The sequence below is a fragment of the Xenopus laevis genome, chromosome 9_10S (assembly GCF_017654675.1).
Source record: "Xenopus laevis strain J_2021 chromosome 9_10S, Xenopus_laevis_v10.1, whole genome shotgun sequence".
In the NCBI taxonomy this organism is placed as follows: domain Eukaryota; kingdom Metazoa; phylum Chordata; class Amphibia; order Anura; family Pipidae; genus Xenopus; species Xenopus laevis.
In genome coordinates, this window is record NC_054388.1 from 46738548 (window position 1) to 46761232 (window position 22685).

General features: G+C 43.8%; 1 protein-coding gene across 2 annotated transcripts; it reads left to right on the top strand.

Annotated features, from left to right (window-relative positions):
- Positions 1 to 117: 117 nt before the first annotated feature.
- LOC108702233 (DNA polymerase subunit gamma-2, mitochondrial) lies at positions 118 to 22520 on the top strand. Of its 2 annotated transcripts, none has more exons than XM_041578523.1 (4): positions 118 to 168; positions 8674 to 8816; positions 22145 to 22197; positions 22327 to 22520. In XM_041578523.1, exons 2-4 carry the CDS (start codon positions 8763 to 8765, stop codon positions 22490 to 22492), a joined length of 273 nt encoding a protein of 90 aa, XP_041434457.1. In that variant the 5' UTR covers positions 118 to 168; positions 8674 to 8762; the 3' UTR covers positions 22493 to 22520. The 2 variants fall into 2 exon arrangements, with proteins under 2 accessions (XP_041434457.1, XP_041434456.1); XM_041578522.1 differs by lacking the exon at positions 118 to 168 and adding an exon at positions 6640 to 7020.
- Positions 22521 to 22685: the final 165 nt, after the last annotated feature.

The following is a 22685-nucleotide window of genomic DNA, read 5'->3' on the forward strand; positions in this document are numbered from 1 at the left end:
GTAAAACAGGAAGTGCTGTCATTGTAAACCAGAAGTGACATCATCAGAAGTAGCCGTGGCCAGAAAAAAGGAGTAAATATCGTTATTGAGAAGACCCGCGGCCCGACCCGCAGAACCGCCGACCAGCGTCTTTACCCGCACCCAGAACTTCTCCCCTCAACCCGCAAGGTACCGCAGGTTTTTGCGAGTAGCAAAGGGATGCTAGGATTTTTATTCTGACCATAAATTCTGAAATCTGATATCCATTGGCAAAAAAACAAATTTAGCATCAGTTTTTCCTTTTGCATCAACAGCATTAAAGCAAAGTTCCCCTTTAACCCTTTCCCTGCCAGCCGTTTTGTCCTAGATGCGAACATCTACTGCCAAGCAGTTTTTAGATATTTTGCACTCTTTCACTTTTAGGCCCCTTCCTGGGGCGGTCTTTTAGTTTACCCAGGAAAACAATATATTGTTTTTTTCAGGACAACCTGAACTTTCAAAATATGCAAGAATTTTGGTGTAATTCTACTTCTGTAAAAAAATATAGGCTTCTAAGTGTCCAATAAAATGAAAAAAATCATGTTTCACAAAGAACAATCACATATATCAGAAACATTATTTACTTTATGTATGAGAAAACAGCTGATTTGGAAAGGTCTGTGTCTCCTGAATGCGGCAATACCAAATATATATAGTTTTATGGAGATTTCTCACTTGTATAGATCAAAATCTAAAAGCAGTACACTAGCAAATGTCCAAAGCACCGCTCCCCAAACGGCATACTTCTGATTTCAAGGCCAAACATTCCACTAACAGTAGGTTTACCCTAGAAAACTACCCATTATTAGAAAGAACAGATTCTGGTGAATCAAAAATGGGTAAACATATCGTTGTACTCCAAACTCCCAAGTTGCAATTGTTTCCTAAAGTTATAATGTTTTATAGAAATTGGTGAATTTTTTGAAAAATGACCTCAAAGCTTCCAATCTACAGAATCGTATCTCCCACACATCATTAGGTATCAATGTAAAACACCCCAAATATGAAAGCCTGGGATCCACTGAACAGTTTGATGCCCAATATGTATAGGTGTACCCAAGCACGTGACATATAGGGGCCCTAAACTGTAGACACCTCATTTGAGCTATCAGTTCTGTAATTCCAGATACTGCAAAATCAGCACATTTGCATCGTTTTGGGGTGGGGTAAAAGTAAAAAAAATAAGTTCATCCCAGAAAACCATATATTTTCGGAAAGTACACATTCCCACGAATCTAAATTGGGTATGCATGTCTTTGTACTACAAAGTACCAAGCCGCAAACGATTCCTAAATTTGGTGATTTTGGCGACATTTCCAAAAATCACCTCAAAATTTCTACCCTGCAGCATCGTATTACCCACATACTTTTAGGTATCAAGCAAAATCACCCCAAATATGAAAGCCTAGGGTCCTCTGAACAGTTTGATGCCCAATATGTATAGGTGTACCCAAGCACGTGGCAGACAGGGGCCCCAAAAGGAAGACCCCCATATGGTCTGTCATTTCAGGTACTGCAAAATCAACACATTTACATCGTTTTGGGGGGGTCAAAAGTAGAAAAAAGTGGGTTCACCCCAGAAAACCATATATTTTCGGAAAGTACACATTCCCATGAATCTAAATTGGGTATGCATGTGTTTGTACTCCAAAGTACCAAGCCGCAAATCATTCCTAAATTTGGTGATTTTGGTGATACTTCCAAAAATCACCTCAAAATTTCTACCCTGCAGCATCGTATTACCCACATACTTTTAGGTATCAAGCAAAATCACCCCAAATATGAAAGCCTAGGGTCCTCTGAACAGTTTGATGCCCAATATGTATAGGTGTACCCAAGCATGTGGCATACAGGGGCCCCAAAAGGAAGACCCCCATATGGTCTGTCATTTCAGGTACAGCAAAAGCAACACATTTACATCGTTTTGGGGGGGTCAAAAGTAGAAAAAAGCAAGTTCACCCCAGCAAACCATATATTTTTGGAAAGTACACATTCCCACGAATCTAAATTGGGTATGCATGTCTTTTTACGCCAAAGTACAAAGCTGCAAACCATTCCTAAATTTGGTGATTTTGGTGATATTTCCAAAAATCACCTCAAAATTTCTACCCTGCAGCATCGTATTACCCACATACTTTTAGGTATCAAGAGATATCACCCCAAATATGAAAGCCTAGGGTCCTCTGAACAGTTTGATGCCCAATATGTATAGGTGTACCCAAGCACGTGGCATACAGGGGCCCCAAAAGGAAGGCCCCCATATGGTCTGTCATTTCAGGTACTGCAAAATCAACACATTTACATCGTTTTGGGGGGGTCAAAAGTAGGAAAAAGTGGGTTCACCCCAGATAACCATATATTTTCGGAAAGTACACATTCCCATGAATCTAAATTGGGTATGCATGTGTTTGTACTCCAAAGTACCAAGCCACAAATCATTCCTAAATTTGGTGATTTTGGTGATACTTCCAAAAATCACCTCAAAATTTCTACCCTGCAGCATCGTATTACCCACATACTTTTAGGTATCAAGAGATATCACCCCAAATATGAAAGCCTAGGGTCCTCTGAACAGTTTGATGCCCAATATGTATAGGTGTACCCAAGCACGTGGCATACAGGGGCCCCAAAAGGAAGGCCCCCATATGGTCTGTCATTTCAGGTACTGCAAAATCAACACATTTACATCGTTTTGGGGGGGGTCAAAAGTAGAAAAAAGCAAGTTCACCCCAGAAAACCATATATTTTTGGAAAGTACACATTCCCACGAATCTAAATTGGGTATGCATGTCTTTCTACGCCAAAGTACAAAGCTGCAAACCATTCCTAAATTTGGTGATTTTGGTGATATTTCCAAAAATCACCTCAAAATTTCTACCCTGCAGCAACGTATTACCCACATACTTTTAGGTATCAAGAGATATCACCCCAAATATGAAAGCCTAGGGTCCTCTGAACAGTTTGATGCCCAATATGTATAGGTGTACCCAAGCACGTGGCATACAGGGGCCCCAAAAGGAAGGCCCCCATATGGTCTGTCATTTCAGGTACTGCAAAATCAACACATTTACATCGTTTTGGGGGGGTCAAAAGTAGGAAAAAGTGGGTTCACCCCAGATAACCATATATTTTCGGAAAGTACACATTCCCATGAATCTAAATTGGGTATGCATGTGTTTGTACTCCAAAGTACCAAGCCACAAATCATTCCTAAATTTGGAGATTTTGGTGATACTTCCAAAAATCACCTCAAAATTTCTACCCTGCAGCATCGTATTACCCACATACTTTTAGGTATCAAGAGATATCACCCCAAATATGAAAGCCTAGGGTCCTCTGAACAGTTTGATGCCCAATATGTATAGGTGTACCCAAGCACGTGGCAGACAGGGGCCCCAAAAGGAAGACCCCCATTTGGTCTGTCATTTCAGATACTGCAAAATCAACACATTTACATTGTTTGGGGGGGGGGGACAAAGGTAGAAAAAAGTAAGTTCACCCCAGAAAACCATATATTTTCGTAAAGTACACATTCCCCTGAATCCAATTTGGGTATGCATGTCTTTCTACTCCAAAGTACCAAGCCACAAACCATTCCTAAATGTGGTGATTTTGGTGACATTTCCAAAAATCACCTCAAAATTTCCACCCTGCAGCATCGTATTACCCACATACTTTTAGGTATCAAGACAAATCACCCCAAATATGAAAGCCTAGGGTCCTCTGAACAGTTTTATGCCAAACATGTATAGGTGTACCCAAACACGTGACATATAGGGGCCCTAAAATGAAGACCCCCCCCCATATGGTCTGTCATTTCAGGTACTGCAAAATCAACACATTTACCTTGTTTTGGGGGGGGGGCAAAAGTAGAAAAAAGTAAGTTCACCCAAGAAAACCATATATTTTCGGAAAGTACACATTCCCACGAATCTAAATTGGGTATGCATGTCTTTGTACTCCAAAGTACAATGCCGCAAATCATTCCTAAATTTGGGGATTTTGGTGACATTTCCAAAAATCACCTCAAAATTTCCAACCTGCAGCATCATATTTCCCACATACTTTTAGGTATCAAGATAAATCACCCCAAATATGAAAGCCTAGGGTCCTCTGAACAGTTTGATGCCCAATATGTATAGGTGTACCCAAGCACGTGGCATATAGGGGCCCCAAAAGGAAGACCCCCATATGGTCTGTCAATTCAGATACTGCAAAATCAACACATTTACATCGTTTTGGGGGGGGCAAAGGCAGAAAAAAGTAATTTCAACCCAGAAAACCATATATTTTCGGAAAGTACACATTCCGACGAATCTAAATTGGGTATGGATGTCTTTGTACTCCAAAGTACCAAGCCGCAAACCATTCCTAAATTTGATGATTTTGGCGACATTTCCAAAAATCACCTCAAAATTTCTACCCTGCAGCATCGTATAAGCCACATACTTTTAGGTATCAAGAGATATCACCCCAAATATGAAAGCCTAGGGTCCTCTGAACAGTTTGATGCCCAATATGTATAGGTGTACCCAAGCACGTGGCATATAGGGCCCCAAAAGGAAGACCCCCATATGGTCTGTCATTTCAGGTACTGCAAAATCAACACATTTACATAGTTTTGGGGGGGGGCAAAGGTAGAAAAAAGTATGTTCGCCCCAGAAAACCATATATTTTTGGAAATTACACATTCCCGCGAATCCAAATTGGGTATGCATGTCTTTGTACTCCAAAGTACCAAGTCGCAAGCCTTTCCTAAATTTGGCGATAAAAGCAACGGTTTTTACATTTCTGAAAATCGCCTAAAAATATTGCAATTGGCCGCATTTATCTCACCCAACTTCTTACATACAATTGTAAAACACCATAAATACTGATGCCAAGGGTCTACTGAACAGTTTTATGCCCAATATGCATTGATATACCAAGGCAGCTGGCATGTGCGGACCCCAAATGTAAATAGTGAATATGAGTTTTCTCTGCTGCCGATTCGCCTTCTGTAAACATAGACCATTGACTTCATATTATGTGCCTCAAGACCCTCCTAACAGCAAAGACCCCCCAAAACCATATGTTTTTGGAAAGTACACATTCTGACGAAAACAACCAAGATAAAGACATCTTTCTACAGCAAAGTACCAAACTGCAAAACTTTTATAAACATAGAGATTTTTACATTTCTGAAAATCGCCTAAAAATGTTGAAGTATGCCACATTTATCTCACACAATGTTTTACGTACAAAGAAAAATCACCCCAAATATGGACATCAGAGGTCTACTGAATAGTTTGATGCCCAATATGTATAGATTTACCAAAGTATATGGTGTGTACGGCCGCAAATGAAAAATGTGCATATGAATTTTCACACTGGCCAACTAAGCTGCTGAAAAGAGAACCCCAACTGTGCGTTATGTGCCGTAAGACCCCCAAACTGTAAAAAGACCCCAGAAAACCATATATTTTTGGAAAGCATATATTCTGACGGATCAATCTAAGTAAAATAATATACCAAAGCACCAAACAGCAAAACTATACTAAAGATACATAAGGAACAATAATCCAGGGATAAAATTGCAATAAAACCACAAAAATTGTGCAAATCAATGAAATAACAAAATAACTGCACCGACAGCATAATTAGTGGCCGAAATCGATTATCCAATAGTCACGCTGCTGAAATAAACAGTTTTTATGGGTAAAAAAAACACAAATTGGTGAAATGAAAAAGTAAAAAAAAATAAAATGTGTATACATGTGTGTACACTTCCAAGAATTGTGTGACAGTGTATAAGTGTGTATAAGTGTGTATATAAGTCCATATAAGTGTATATAAATGCATATAAGTGCATATAAGTGGAAAATGAAAAATTAAAAAAAACGTTTTTTTTTTTTTTTTTTTTTTACTACTAAAATATGTGTGTATGTGTGTATAAGGTAGGTAGGTGTATGCAAGTGTGTAAAATAAAGGGCACTTACCGTTTTTGGCTGATCTAAGAGCTGGAGAAGAGAGATCTGCAGAGTTACAGCAAGCAGGAAGTGTGTGGGCGTCGCTGGAACACGAGGTGAGCAGGAGGAAGCAGAGCAGCAAGGCAGACACGCGATTTGCTGTGTCTGCCTCTTTTAGGTCGGCCCTGCGACAATCCAGTCGCAGGACCGACATGACAGCCCCCCAGCCTCGTTGCCCAGGGGGCTGTCAATGCTGCTAAACCTCTGCAGAGGCGGCTAAAGCCGCTGATGCAGAGTACAGCATGTAAAACTGCAAGCACGTACAATGTACGTGCTTGGCAGTTAAAGCCCTTGCCTGCCAGAACGTACGGTGTACGTGCTTGGCAGGCAAAGGGTTAAATGAAATAAAATTAAACAGGTTGCAGCATTTCCCTGTATTAGCACCATCCAGTCTTCCCTCTATTATAATATGAGGCCCAGTCTCTGCTGAAATGCATCACATCATGATATCACAGTTAAAGGACTAGTACAGGCTGCAGATCTGACAAGGGATGCTGGGATTTGTAGGTCGGTAACAGTTAGAAGACTACAGGCTGCAGGTCTGATAAGGGATGCTGGGATTTGTAGGTCAGTAACAGCTGGGGTTGCCACCTTTACTGAAAAATATTACCGGCCAGTGGGGGGGCGGGCACCAAAAGGGGGCGGTCTGTGATGCAAAAGCGGCGGAGCTATGTGGTGTGCCACAAAAGTGGCAGAGCAACATCGCAGTGATGTCCACAGTGCTGGAAAAATAGGACAGTGAAGCTTTGTGCACGGAAGCTTTTCTCCTATTAAGATTTCCTGTACTCTCATTGGTCCTTTAAGAATAAGTCCCGGTAAATCTGCTTTGGGATTGGATCCTCTTATCCAATCCTGTACAGCTTCACCGGGACTTATAAAGGAGCACAAGGGTACAGGAAATCTTAATAGGAGAAAAGCCTCCTTACACAGAGCTTCATTGTCGTTTTTTGTGCAGCTAGCAGCATACTGAAGACAGGTGGGCCCAGCCAATCAAGTAAGTGAAGCATGGCCCAAGGCCCTCCCTTAGACACAAAACCCTGGCAAGCAATTTTTTAAAAAATTTGGAGGGATCTGGCCAATTTTTTTACTTTATTTTTTTTACTTGTAGGGGGGGGGCCTGATCACCAATGGCTTTTTATAACTTGTGGGAGGGGGCCCAGCCCATCAATTTTTTTTTACTTGCAGGGAGGCCCCTGATCACCAATGTTTTTTTTAAAAAAAACTTATGGGGGGCCCTGGCGCCAATTTTTTTTAACTTGTAGTGGGGCCCTGACCACCAAATTTTTTTTATGGGGGCCCCTGCCACCACAGTTTTTTTTTTAACTTATAAGGGGGCCTGACCATCAGTAGCTTTGTGTGGGGGGGGTTACCTTTTTTAGCGCTGATGTGGTCTTTTAACTGTAGTGTGGAGTGGACAGGATATGGGGTGGGGCCCTGAAAATTTTGTTGTACGGGGCCCCGTGATTTCCAATGGCGACCGTTCATTCTTTGAACTATTAAAATTAAATAACAGGAATCGTGTAGCAGTAATATTAAGGTACATTAGTGAAATGATCTGCCACGTGGTCTATACTGCTGCCTGTGTGCTGAAGGTGTTAGTACTAGACACATACTGGAACATAGTGACGCCTTACTTCTTTAGTTTACTGTATTGACACCTTCAGCCCTAAAGAAGTATGTGAGATTGCCGCGTCACTACGTTCCAGTACGTGTCTATTGCTAACACCTTCAGCACACAGGCAGCAGTATAGACCAAGTGGCAGATCATTTCACTAATGTGCCCAAATATTCATTGCCGGATTTGCCCTGAGGGCGCCCAGAGGCCAGCGTCCTCCGTCGCCCCCTCTCACTCTCTAGATAGCGCGCATGCACATCCACTAAGAGGGCGGCGTCCTCCGTCACCCCTTCCTTCTCTCAAGATAGCGCACATGCGCCTCCTCTTAGCTTGGTTTCGGAGCACTAGCCAATCGGCGCTAGTGCTCCGACAAAAAACTGCTTGGGCGGCATACCGCCCCTTAATTGATGCCGCCCTAGGCCCGGGCCTATGCGGCCTTGCTGCAAATCCAGGCCTGCAAATATTACTGCTATGGTATTCCTGATCACACTGTGCTGCGGGGCCTCATTATTATTCATTTCATGATGGACGCTGAGGGCCAGTGTAAATTTGAAAACGGGCCGCACATTGGACATGTCTGGACTGGACTAATTCCTATCCTTACCTGGTACCTCACCACTAGAGGCATTAGGTCCTTTCTCAGGATAGAAACCAGCTCACTGCCATGTGAATCGTCTATTTCCTCCACTAGAGGGACGGATAGGAACTAGTCGCTACCAATATTAAATACCCCATCTCTTGGGACAGAGAGGCAAGCCCGCAGGCAGTGCAGGGATACCACAATATGCTCATATACCAGCTGTAGGCTTGCATAGGATGCAGGGAGCTGTAGTTAGGGAGCTACATATTGGCTATATATGCCCAGCATCCCATAAAATAATAGTTGGCACATGTGGGTTTCTGCCCTCTCTGACCTTTTGTCAGTTCCCTTCAAGTGAGCAGGATATTCGTTAGCTTCCCCAGATGTGCTCTTACAGCTACCCCGTGCTCTAGCTTTCTACTTAGCGTCTGTTCTTGCTCTTTAATGTACAGCAGTGATCAGGATTCTCCTCATGGCCACCATAAGTCTAGCGAAACCACATGGTCCGATGTCTCCTGATACGATTGGCTGATTCGTACTCATGTTGAGGCTTGGAATGCATGGCTCCTCCCACTATGGCTGCACATGTTATAAGGTTAGTGAATTGTGTAGAAAAGATCGGTTTACTGAGGGTAGTAGTACCAGGGAAGGCCACGCTGTGACACCGACACAAATCTGTATATATTCCCTGGCAATGGGCCTAGGGGTGACCTCTATGTAAATCCAGCCCTTGCCAGAGGATCTGTGAGACTGGCACATACCTGGACGTATTCCCTGCAAGGGAGCTCTGTGGGACTGGCACATATCTGTGTATAGCCCTTATAGGGGGATCTGTGACTGGCACATATCTGTATTTCCTGGGTTCCCCATGGCAGCAACTAATGGGTTAATTCCCCTATCCCGAGAATGGACAGGCTTAACAAGCAATAATTACAATCCTTTAAGAACCCACCCCAGCCTCCTGTGCGTTGTCTTTTTTTTTTCTGTCCGCTGGTTTGGATAGGCTTTTTTTCTTTGCTCTCACCTGGGTCATGGTTGGCCCTTTTCCACACATGTGAAGCCTCTGCAAAGGTAACCGCTTGGCGCTCTGCCTGTCAGAGGGTCCCCCCACCCCTCACCTTCAATCGACAGTATGGGGGAGACATTAGAGGTAAAGTGGAGTAGTATATTGCGGTTTGCGTTCCAAATGCGCTCCTATGCGTTCCAGGAGGAGGAAGTGACGTCACTTCCGGTTTTCCGGTTTTCTGGCGCCAAAGAAGGGTTTAAAAGGACGCTAAAGGTGTCAGATATGTTTGCTGGTCCTTCTTGGTTCCACTGGCTACGCTTGGCTGTCTGGTCTCTCTCTCATGCTCTTCTGGTAGGTACCTCTTCCTTGGCATGGTAGTTGTTAGTGCTGGGTGTTGATTTTTTTTTTTTTTTTTTTTTGGCTACCATGTCTAGCTCTTGTCTGAAAAAGGGGTTGAGCATTCACCCATTCCAATGGAGGATTCTCCCACTGCCCATGATTCACATCGCTCAGGTTCTAGGTGAGAGCACAAAAAAATTTATTTTTTTTTTTGGATTCTTCTCTTTTTTTTTTTTTCCTTTTCACTATCATCCACTATTGTCTTTTAGGCTCTCTTCAAAGAGATCTCGGACTCATCAAGAAGCTCAGTCGATCTCAAAGGATCCAGCAGCCACAAGGGAAGAGGAGAGACCCAGATGCAAAGCATGCCCTAATAGGGCTCTAAAGGATAAATATTTATGTCGAAGTTGCCTCACGGAAGTGGCTGGAGAAACCTCCCAGGAGACTTCGGATGTTTTGGGCATGATTAAAAAAGCAGTCTCAGAGGGTATGTTGTCTGCTGTGCAGGCTTCTTCATCCTTAAGATCAAGAAAAAGACCTAGAACTAGGTCTCAGGAAAAAGAAGGAAGTGAGGAGAATTCAGGGTCGGAGACAGATGAGTATCTGGTCTTGTCTGAGGCAGAATCAGAGGAAGATGCTGCGCATCTATTTGACTTCAAGATGGTGGATCCTTTAGTAAGAGCCATTAAGGAAGCATTGAAGTGTGAGGAGGAGAAGGAGAAGGAAGAAGCTTCTACTTCCAAGAAGTTGTTCATGTCAAAGCCCAAGAGGAATAATTATTTTCCTATCTTTGAAGAGGTTAAGGAATTAATAGCCTCAGAGTGGAGCAGGATGGAGAAGAAAACGTCAATTAAGAACAGATTGTCTAAACTTTATCCATTTTCTTCAGAGGATTCAAAAGATTGGGATTCTCCACCAGTAGTGGATGCAGCCTTGGCGCGGTTAGCCAGGAAGTCAACGCTCCCTGTAGAAGATGCCACTAGTTTTCGAGATCCAATGGAGAGAAGGATGGATAATGATTTGAAGAAGGCATACTTGGCCTCTGGCTCGGCTCTCAAGCCAGCCATAGCCTTATCCTCTTTGTCCAGGGCCTTTAGATCCTGGATTTCAAATATTGAAGAAGCTCTGAAGAGTAGAGTCAGTCGAGAGAAGATTATAGATGCTTTGGTGGAACTCAAGTTGGGATCAGACTTCATGGCGGAGGCTTCCTTAGACCTCATACGACTTTCAGCTAGAAATATTGCCTTGTCGGTTTCAGCTCGGCGTGCCTTATGGCTCCGTCCATGGCAGGCGGACAACAATTCTAAATATAATTTATGCATTTTTCCCTTTTCGGGACAGAAGCTCTTTGGACAAAAGCTTGAGGAAGTTATAAAGAAGGTGTCGGGGGGTAAAAGCATGTTTTTACCACAGGAAAGTAGACCTAGACGTTCTTATTTTTCTTCAAACAGAAGATCCTTTAGAGAAAACCTGTTTTCTAATGATCAGAAGAACTATAGACCTGGAAGAGAATATGGAAGATCTCGAGCTTGGAAAGGAGGTCAAACCTCAGTTAGGTCGGATAGGGGAAGAATGCCTGCTTCCTTTCGGGGAGAGAAGAACACCAAGTTTTTCTGAAGGTCCGCCAGTCCAACCCCAGAAGGTAGGAGGTCGATTAAAAAGATTTGCTGGGGTTTGGACTGGAACAATTCGAGACAACTGGGTTTGCACGGTGATAAGCAGGGGGTATTCAATAGAATTCAACCGAAGACCTCCAACCCCGCATTATGTCCCTTCAGCTATCCCTTCAGATCCAGCAAAGGCTCAGGCTATTCATCTTTATGTGCAGAAACTCCTCTACCAGAAGGCGATTCAACTAGTGCCAGAAGAAGAGAAATTTCAAGGTTTTTATTCACCTCTCTTTCTCATTCCAAAGGCCTCAGGAGAATACAGACCAATCTTGGATCTAAAGGAGCTCAACAGTTGCATAAATCCTCAACATTTCAAGATGGAGTCTTTGTCAACGATAATTCAAGCTCTACGCTTGGGGGATTGGATGATGTCCATCGATCTTCTAGATGCGTATTTACACATCCCTATTGCCCAGCATCATCACAGGCTTTTGAGATTCTCAACTCTGCAGGGTCATTTCCAATTCACATGTCTACCTTTCGGTCTATCGACCTCCCCCAGAGTGTTTTCAAAGGTTCTGGTGGCACTGGTGGCTTTTTTAAGGGAACAGAATATCAGAATCTACCATTACTTGGACGACCTGCTTCTCCTAGCTTCCTCTCAGGAGCAATTACTGGCCATATCGGGTCAAGTGCTTCGGACGTTGCAGCAGTTCGGCTGGCTGGTGAATTTTCAAAAGAGCAACCTAGTCCCTTCTCAGCAATTAATTTACTTGGGGGCTCACCTAGACACGCAGAGAGATCTAGTTTCTCTTCCCAAGGAGAAATTAGTGAAGATTCAACTAACAGTGGAGGAAGCCCTTGCACAGGGGTGTTTGTCAGCAAGGCAGTGGCTTCGCCTTTTAGGTCTTCTGTCATCAACCTTTCAGATGGTGAAATGGGGTCGATGGCATACCAGAGCCATTCAGTTTCACTTCCTACAGTGTTGGAACCGTTGCTCGATGAGCCAAAGGATCAGGATTCCAAGGAGACTCAAGGAAGAGTTAGAGTGGTGGCTCGTGACAGACAATCTCGAGATAGGTTTACCCATCAAGGAGCCAGTTTGGAGCCTGCTGACCACGGATGCAAGCACGGTAGGATGGGGTGCGCATTATCTACAATTCAATATACAAGGCAGATGGAACTCGGGCAGGATAGAAAGCTCGTCCAATATTCTGGAACTGAGAGCAGCGAGGAATGCTCTTCTGACCTTCCAAGATCACCTGCAGGACAAGGATGTGAAACTGAGGATAGACAATTCTACGGCAGTAGCCTATGTAAGAAAGCAAGGAGGAACCAGGAGTCAACAGTTATTAGAGGAGACCGCATTGATCATGCAGTGGGCAGAGACTCATGTCAGGAGTTTGACAGCAGTCTATCTTCCAGGAGTTCAGAATTATCAAGCAAATTGGCTCAGCAGAAGATTTGCGGATCGTCACGAGTGGGAACTGGACCAGGAAGTATTTTGTTGGATAACTTCAAAACTGGGAAAACCAGGGGTGGACATCATGGCTTCTCCATGGAATGCCAAGGTTCCCCACTTTTACTCCTGGAAACCTCACCACAGAGCGATGGGTTCGGATGCTCTATCGATACCATGGGATTTCAAGTTGGGTTATGTCTTTCCACCAATTCCTTTAATACAGGCAGTATTGAAGAAGGTTTGTCAGGAGAAGGTCAAGGTTATTGCCATCATTCCATATTGGCCGAGGAGACCATGGTTTCCTCTCCTTTTAAGTTTAGCAATGCGTCCTCCCCTGAAACTCCCAGTTCAGATAGGTCTGTTAAGACAAGGAGCCATTCTGCATCCAGACCCTCAGAGCCTGAATTTAATGGCGTGGAAATTGAACGGTCAAGACTATTGAAAGAGGGAATTTCTCCGCCTGTGGTCTCTATGCTCTTAAAATCCAGGAAATCCTCTACTAATACTACGTATCATCGTATCTAGGAGAAATTTATTCAATTCTCTGCAAAGGAATCTATGGATCCATTTTCCCCATCAGTCACCAGCATATTATCTTTTCTTCAGACTGGATTTGAAAAAGGGTTGAGCTTGAGTGCACTAAAAGTGCAGATTTCTGCTCTTACAGCCCTTACAAATACTCATTGGGCTAAGAATGAATTAATAATTCAATTCCTCAAGGCTGTTTTAAAGTTAAGACCTCCAAATAGGAAGTTGTCCGCCCCTTGGCGTCTGCCTTTAGTGTTGCAGGGGCTAGCAAAGGCTCCATTTGAACCTTTAGAACAAGTCTCAGACTATTTTGTAACTCTCAAGACGGTTTTCCTTGTGGCTCTGGCCTCGGCTAGCAGGGTGTCAGATCTATTTGCCTTGGCAGCTAATCCTCCCTTCACAATTTGTGATATAGAAAGAGCTATTTTGAGACCACTTCCTTCAGTACTTCCTAAGGTGGTTTCTCAGTTTCATCTCAAGAGAGAGGTTGTTTTACCAGCTTTTTCAAATATTGAAGGCAATGATTCAGATTCTATCCACCTAGATCCAGTAAGAAGCTTGAAGATATATTTGGATAGATCTGCTGTTTGGAGGAAATCAGACAATCTCTTTGTGATTCCAGCCGGCATAAGGAAGGGTCATGCGGCTACAAAAGCTACACTAGCCAGATGGCTAGTTTCAGTAATTAAGAGAGCCTATGTTGAGCAGAAGCTGGAAATTCCTGTGGGTATCACAGCGCATTCAGTGAGGGCAGTGTCTACATCCTGGGCAGCAGAGAAGAAGGTTCCTACTGACATCATCTGTAAGACAGCCAGTTGGCGTTCAGCCAGAACCTTCCTGAGACATTACAAGTTGGAAGTTAATACTGAAGATGCTGTTCTCTTTGCCTCAACTGTTCTTGGTTTAGATACTCAATAGTAAACTTTTATAATGCAGATGGTGTTATGTGTTTATTCCCCCCCATAGCTTTTTATTTCCCATTAGTTGCTGCCATGGGGAACCCAGGAAAATGGAGAATTCCTATCATACTTACCGTAATTCTCTTTTCCTGGAGTTCCTCCATGGCAGCACACTCTCCCACCCTTAGGACTTTAAACAAAGACAACGCACAGGAGGCTGGGGTGGGTTCTTAAAGGATTGTAATTATTGCTTGTTAAGCCTGTCCATTCTCGGGATAGGGGAATTAACCCATTAGTTGCTGCCATGGAGGAACTCCAGGAAAAGAGAATTACGGTAAGTATGATAGGAATTCTCCATTATATTTACTGCTAGTTAATTTGTGGGACTGGCACATATCTGTTTATATTCATTACCAGATGTATCTGTGACTGTGAAACTGGCACATACCTGTATAAATTCTGGACCAGGGGATCTGTGGGACTGGCAATCTGTGGGTTCTGGCAAATGCCAGAGGCGCTGCTATAAGGTCCCATAGAAAGTCAGTATTTAGTGGGCTGTTTGGACCTCTATGTGGGCTGATTGGGCCTCTGTGTACCTGAAATGCCAGGGCCTATTTTAATTCTCAGTCCGGACATGACTGGCACATATTCACAGCCAGGAGGCATGCTCATATTAGTATATTCAGATCCACCTATTCTTATAATGGAACTGCAGACAGTTAATTGGGGCCCCCTGGGCATGCAGATGTGCTGGTTTAATGCCACTTGAAGCACGCCAGTCATGAGAGTAGAAGTCTGTGCCCATAACCTTTGTTGTTATTTTCACTTTTATTAAAGGAACAGTAACACCAAAAAATGTAAGCATTTTAAAGTAATGAAAATATCATGTAGTGTTGCCCTGCAAAAACACTACCTATAGTTCATAAAAACAAGCTGCTGTGTAACAATGGCGGAAATTGAAAAACGGTTATATGGCACAGGTTAACTAATGGATAGCAGATAACACCATTAGACAGACAGAGCTTATTTGCTATCTGCTGTGTAACATGAGCCTTTTCTCCTTTGAATGGCTGCCCCCATTGCTACACAGCAGCTTATTTATATAAACAATAGTAGTGTTTCTTAAGCAAACACAGCAGTTTTACCCAGGCCCGGACTGGCAATCTGTGGGTTCTGGCAAATGCCAGAGGGGCTGTTGTATGGCTCCATAGAAAGTTACCATATAGTGGGCTGGTAGGGGTCTGTTTGGGCCTCTGTGTATTTGGAATGAAAGGGACTATTTTGACTCCCAGTCCATGCCTGGTTTTACCAGTGCAGAGCAACACTGCATTATATTTTCATTACTTTAAAACACTTTTATTTTTTGAAGTTACTGTTCCTTTAATGCATATGGACTAGTCACCTGTCCTGGCCTCTTTCGTTGTCTAGCTCTCTCCTGCTATATAACCACACAAACAGTGTGTGATGACCATGGAGCTTAAACTCATCTCTTGTGGATTAGTCATGTCAATGAGTTCCAGGTGTTTAGGTGGGTATGTGCCTGGATGGGAGGGGAATCATTTTCTCAGTCATTATGACAGGCTTGACAGCAGTGCAATGTGATACATTTAAATACTCAACATTTTCTTCTGTCCAACCTGCAGGGCAGGATCTCTATAGCAACTACCCACAATGCTCCTGACTCTGGAGAACACTGGCCAGTTACTGGTGGCTGCTGGCTCCATGGTGACTCGAACCTTGGCAAAGCACCACCTTAGGGGGAAGCACCGTAGAGACTGTGTTTGGTGCAGTAAGTACAGAGGCAGGAATTCCTTTTAATTTGTGCCTGTAGAGACATTTCCTTTCTGGGGACACACTGGCCCGCACATAGCTTGTGCACAGGTGTCATATTCTGGGGCCTCTTGGAGTAGAACTGAAGCGCAACTTGGTTTCTCAGTGGTGGAACTCAGTGGTTTTATACAGGGAACAGGTTTTAGGTATTGATACTCTGCATCACCTGGCCATATGTACTCATCATTTAAAGGAACTCCCCAGAGACCAGCTTGACACGTGGCTGGAAGATCCTGCAGGGGAGCTTGGGGTTCTGCGCCATGAGCTACTTTATGGTAAGGACACCTCCTAGTGTATGCCTGTAATTAGTGCGACAAAGAATGGCAACCAATTATCCTAGTGTAAACCTGTAATAAGTGCGGCAAGAATGTCATCCCATTGTCCTAATGTATGCTGGAATTTATGTGGCAGGGAATGGCACCCCATGTCATAATGTATGGCTGTAATTAGTGTGGGATGGAAAAGAAACCCATTGTCCTACTGTATGCCTGTAATAAGTGTGGCACAGAATGGCACCCTATTTTCTCCGGGAGTCCTTTGGCAGCACAGGGACAGATGGGTTAATGCACACTTCCCTTCAGGAGGCAGGATGGCTTTAAAGAAGTGAAATAGTGATGGTCTGCCCCTCAGATCCTCCTCTTCCTTGCATTAGCCCCTCCCCTATTAGTTTTTTGCCATCCTGCTCCCAGGAGGTAGGATATGGGAGAGCTCGGCTCTCCAAACATAATTTTATTTTACTTTATTTTACTTTATTTTATTTTTATTAGGGTCTTCAGAACTAACTTCAGTGACTCAGAGGGTATTTTTATACCCATCTCGGCTTCACTTACTAAAGCATGCTACAGCGCTGCATGGTAAGCCAGAGAATAACCCACGAGCTAGCAGAGTAGTTTTTCAGACATGCTGCAGCGCTGTCTTACTCTCTGCCGCTGGTTTCAGGCATGCTATAGCGCTGCCAATAACCACTACCAAAAAGGTATGCCATAGCGCTGCCGCATCCACGAGTCCACAGGATGTGTTCACCTGTGTTTGAATTTCGCGCCAAATGTTACCACAGACGCCAACCTCATCGGTTGGGGTGGTGTTTACGGTCATCTCAAAGTCCAAGGCAAATGGACACCACCAGAGACGAAACTACACATCAATGTCCTCGAAATCAGGGCAATCTACCTGTCTCTATCACACTGGACTCACCTGCTCGAGCACCGACCAATAAAAATACAATCCGACAATGCCACTGCAGTTGCCTATATCAATCATCAAGGGGGCAAGCTAAGTGTGGCAGCTTGGCAGGAAGCTCAGTGGGTACTGAGATGGGCAGAAAACCATGCTTGCATCCTGTCAGCCGTCTACATACCCGGACAACTCAACTGGGAGGCAGATCGTCATTTTTTGGATCCAGGGGAATGGTCCCTCCATCCGGAAGTTTTTCGCCAGATCACTGCAAGATGGGGAAACCCACAAATAGATTTAATGGCGTCACGCTTCAATCATCAGATCCCCAGATACTGCTCCAGGTACCGGGACCATCAGGCAGTCGTGTTAGATGCAATGGTAACGCCATGGACGTTTGACAAAGTTTACATTTTTCCACCAATTCCCATGATTCATCCGATTCTACGTCGACTGCGTCTGTTCAACACCACGGCCATTGTGATCACACCATAGTGGCCCAGAAGAGCCTGGTTCTCGGAATTACACCCCATTGTCTATTCCATAATCCTAGTGTATTCCTGTAATGGACTGGACTGACAGGCTACATGAGTTTCTGTTTGGCAGTACATCTGGTTTTTATACAACCAAAACATGCCTCCAAGCCTTTATTTCAAAAATAAGCACCTGCTTCGATGCCACAGGGAGCAGCATCCAAGGGATTGTGAGCAATATGTAAGCCACTAGTTGGGGATCACTGTCCTAGTGTATGCCTGTAGTTAGTGCAGTAGGTAATGGAACCACATTATCCTAGTGTATACCTGCAATTAGTGCAGCAGGGAATGGGACTCCATTATCCTAGAGCAGTGCTGTCCAACTTCTGTGGTACAGAGGGCCGGCCTTTTTCTGGCCTATGTGGTAGAGGATCGATAATGAAAGTCAGTGTTGACCACTCCCTGTTTTAAAAACACACCTACTTTAAACCACACCAGAACTTTTAAGACCATGTCCACATTAATTGTGTTAGCACACCAAAAAAATGAAATGGTTGGTGCTCACTGGAATTAGGCACACAGGCAGAATAGAGCAAGAGACAGGAGAAAACCCCAGCGACACAGTGCTGGTGCCCTTCCACCAGTTTGTATGAGGCGTGAACAATGAGGTTCTTTACAGTCTAGGTCTGAGGTGTGCACAGTACAGGGGGATTTCAGGCGTGAATAATGCAGGAGGAATTACAGGTGTGAACAATGCAGGAGTTTATAGCCAGTATTTTAGTTGTGAAAAATGCAGGGACCAGTTAATCTCAGTACTGATACTAAATCTTAAGCAAGCTAAGCAATCATAGTAGCCAGACTATCACGTGGAGGGCTATGCAAGTGGGGGGGGGTGTCACCGGTTGGACAGCACTGTCCTAGAGTATGCCCATAATTAGTGTGTCAGGAAATTGAGACTTGTCTCCACAAGTGAATAAATAATCTCATATTGTCCTGGTGGGTTAACGCCTGATGTAGGCCTGCTGCTTTATTACTCACTGGTCAATGTTACTGAATACTGATATTCACAACATGTACAGTGTATATGCCCACATTTGATGATCTGCTTGTATTATCCATCTGTGTGAAACATTAGGCTCCCTGCTGGAATATGTCCCCTCTATGGAATTGCTCAATAAAAAGCTGCTGTTTGGCCTTGCAGAGATCGGGAAATGCTTTCACTCTGTTCAAAAAGAGGGCAGTAAGGGCACAGTTCACCCCAGGTAAGTGTTTGCCAGAAACAGAGGGTAATTGGACTCTGCAATGGCATTACATGCACCTATATTACTTTGATTTTCTTTTTTAAGAATAGGAGAGAGGACAGTGGCCTTCCTTGTCTGGTTCAGTTCCCCCAAATCTTCAGGGCAGTGGCAGGAATACTGGCTCCGTCAGCGACTCCAGTGGTGGCAGAAAGTAAGGGGCAAAGCTTGCATATTAAATGTATTATTTGTACAGTCACAATTACTGAGCAAATTATGGTCTGACTTGCTTGTATAGTATTTCAGAGCAAGGGGAACACAAAAGAAAACCTCCTACACAACCTCTTCTTATCTGGACACTCTTCAGTCTTAACATCTGATACCCAGTCTTTGATAAAGACAAAACCCAGCCTCTAATACTGTTTTTCCACAGAGAATCATTCCTCTGAGCCATACCTCAAAAATTACATTTCAGAAATAAGGTGCAGAAGAACACCACCAGGCACACCATGCCCAACACACCCTCCTTTTTCTGTAGGAAAGCTACTCCCCTTTTATCTGGGTTCAGTCTATTCCCAGAGAATATGGAAGAACACACTATGGATTCTGGCAATAAGAAAATACAAGAAACATAACAGAATCAGAGGGATGAAGAAAGATTTCACTATAGGTCAGCCTCCATGCCTTCCATCACTGAACCTTTGCAAGGCACGCATTCTCATCCCAATTTACCTTTGCATCATCTGCATTTCCGAATGTTACACCCACAATCTTAACTGTCTTTGCTGCCACTGGGAAATCATTCAGTTGGAAATTCTGTTTTAAGACCCAAAATGCGTCTGATCTTTCTTGGTTTACCAGAAACCATGAGGCCTCTGAGTAGCTTCTGATGGTGGTCCACAATCAAAGACTCCTCCTCTGGTCTAGACAGCACAACAGTCACATCATCTGTGTAGGCTATTAACTTAAAGGGCTGACTCACTGGACCTTCCAAACCACTACTCTGCAAAGCTCTTAGAAAAGGAAACAAATCAAACACATACAAGAGTGGACTATGACAGCACCCTGTCTTACCCCTACTCCTACCTCAAAGTCTTCTTTCAAACCACTACAACCATTAAGTAAAGGGAAGGTTCTTGCCCATTTATACAGGATTTGTAACCACCTGAGGAACTGACCCTGAATGCTGTATTTTAGCATAGCAGCCCATAGATATTCTTTACTGGTTGGGGTAATAGCACATGTGGAGATTTATCACCTGTGGTTAAGTCTTCACTACTATGGGCGACAATGCTCCTGAAATAGACATTCCATTGAATAACATTATGATCCCAGCAATTAAAGCTTAGTACTCTTGGCAATCCAAATTAATTGTGGGAAATGCAAAGATTGTTTATACTCCCCTCCAAAATGTTCCTTTTCTAATCTAGGATAATAGTGTCAGGGCCTTCATCATTTGGTTCTGAATGGGTTCAAATGAGCCCACAGTCTCTGGCCTTGCACTGCCATTGCTAAGTGTCTTTCTGAGAGAAATCCTTACAATCTGCAGTTTGCAGGAAAAAAGATCCCCCCCCCCAACTCAAGAAGAGCATGGGAAAAACTCACAGCCTGGAGCTCACACACCTCCTTACAGTATGAGGGTATAGTTTATTGTCTGCCACAACATTCCTTCTTTATATGGGAGAGAGGTCAGATAGACTGATCTAACCTGATCTAACCTATTGGTATTATTTCCTAAAAGGACTGTGGCAGTGGCTGTAGGGGGTCTGTGTGTATGGCTTTTAAAGCTTGGAACAAGGAGGGTGGGGGCTTTTGGCAACAGCTGGGATGTTGCAGGGATAGGAGTTAATGAATGGAGTGGAGGTTATGAGGCAGATGAGGTTCTGTAAAATAGGAAAGTGCTTCAGGGTCACAGCGATGGATTTGGGTTGAAGGAATCAGTGCAGAGTTGTAGGAATCAATGTACTTTTCATTTTTTCAAATATCCTCCATGGCAGACCATTAATAGAATATTTCCTTGCTTGCTAGTGGGATTGAAAGAACCTCACCCTCTTATTTAATTTGAGGAATCCTGTCCCCCAATCCTGTGTTTTTATTAGAAGTGTGTCTGGTCATATAACCAAACTGGGAGGGGATAATGTGCTTTTGTGTAGAACAGCTGGGAAACGACAATGACTAAGTATGACAGATAATTTTCTAAATGCATATGTAGGGAGGTGTCATATTGTTTCCCATAGAATGTATAGAATAAGGGCTTTTGTTTGCCCAGAATATTCCTTCTCTGTATATTGTATTTATACAAATGGGTAGAGGTGCCATAGTGTTTCCCTTAGACTGTACAACATGAGGGTGTTGCTTACTGTATGCCCAGAACACAATATATATTTACATATGGGAATCAGGGTTTGATGCTTGGGGAAAGTCCATCAGGTTTCCGCTGCAATGACTTTCAGGATGAGCAGGGAGGGAAGCGCTATATGATTCAGTACGAGTTCCCCTGGGGAAGGGAGACCATTGAGACCCTCTGCAATTTGGATGACTCTGCCCTTTTACAGATGCATTCTGGGTGCACAACCAAACTTCAGGTTGCTTATTTCATTGAGTGAGCATGCAGGGTTTCTCCAATTATTAGGAATTCTATGTATGCCTATCATTATTTAATGACCAATTTGGTGCCCATTTTCTCCCCCACCCTTCACATATTCTATTCTTCCTATCTTATTATCTCTGTAACTGCAACCCTGGGCCTACCCTACCCAAAAGCCCAGTTCTTTGGGCACAGTCGTGTCATTGGGGTCTGCCTTCTTAAGTTTATCCCCCACACACACACACACTGCCATTTTTAGTGATTTGCTTTCTTGAATATTATTGGACATTACAGTTGCTTCATGGGAAACTCCATGGCCCATTTGCTGTCTCCCACAGGCCTGAGATGGGCGGAAGTCAGTTGTGCCACATGCTGTCTGGTTGAGTGGAGACCTAGACAGAGGGATTCTTGCCTATCTCTCAGATGCCCTGCAGCAGATGGAGGGTCCCCCTTTGCGTGGCCAGTACCATCAAAGGGAGGTGAGACCCAAGACCTAGTGCACTGATAGGTCTTCTTACAGCACAGCTTCTAGAAAAGAGCTCAACTCACTTCTAGTCTCTTTGTTATGCCCATAAGAGACAGTAGATCTCAGAGCTCTTCAGCTGGTGTACAGTTCCACAATAGGCAAAGTATTGTGGGGGCTAGTGAACCATGGTCTTCTGGGGGGCAGTGGAGCTTTCTCATGGGGGCTCTCATTGTGTCTCAAGGGGATTCTCACATTCTTGTGCGCAAAAGATAGATAGAAAAGAGTAAAGTGCCTCCATGTCCCTTGTTGCAGATTCTGAAGCTGCACCCCACCTTGCATGGCTCCTTGGAACAGCGCTATACAAAGTAAGAAAATGTGTTTTGGTCATGCTTCTCCTTTATTCTCTATAGTGTGCATAGCCTAAACCATGGACTTCCTAAGAGCTAACCCCAGATCCAGAGGCTTAGTGATTTTTCTCTGTTTGTTTCCGGCAGGTATGACGAGATGGGTGTCCTATTCACAGTACTGGTGATTGAGTCCATGCTGGAGAATGGGTTGATACAGGTGTACAGCAGAGACACCACCCTGAAGGAGACCATTCATGTGTCCAAGGTGAAGGATTTCCTGGTGAGATACATTGCTGCAGCCGGAAACCTGTAATAGGCGGAATAAAGAATTTATATTCCTGTGTTATTGGCATTATTTCCCACAAGGACTGCAGCAGTGATGGTATAGGTGCATAGGAATTTAAATATCAAACAAGATGGGGGCGGCAGTACTGGGGCTATTGCAGGGATAGGAGTTAATGCATCGAGTGGAGGTAATGAGAGTAAGGGGATCAGGTACTCTAAAA

What these genes read in the sequence shown, in the direction of transcription:
- LOC108702233 (XM_041578523.1), top strand. Translation starts at nt 8,763, where the DNA reads ATGTTGAGGCTTGGAATGCATGGCTCCTCCCACTATGGCTGCACATGT. An exon ending in ATGGCTGCACATGTTATAAG is followed by an intron (nt 8,817 to 22,144) that starts GTTAGTGAATTG and finishes CCCTTGTTGCAG; the next exon opens with ATTCTGAAGCTGCACCCCAC. An exon ending in TTGGAACAGCGCTATACAAA is followed by an intron (nt 22,198 to 22,326) that starts GTAAGAAAATGT and finishes TGTTTCCGGCAG; the next exon opens with GTATGACGAGATGGGTGTCC.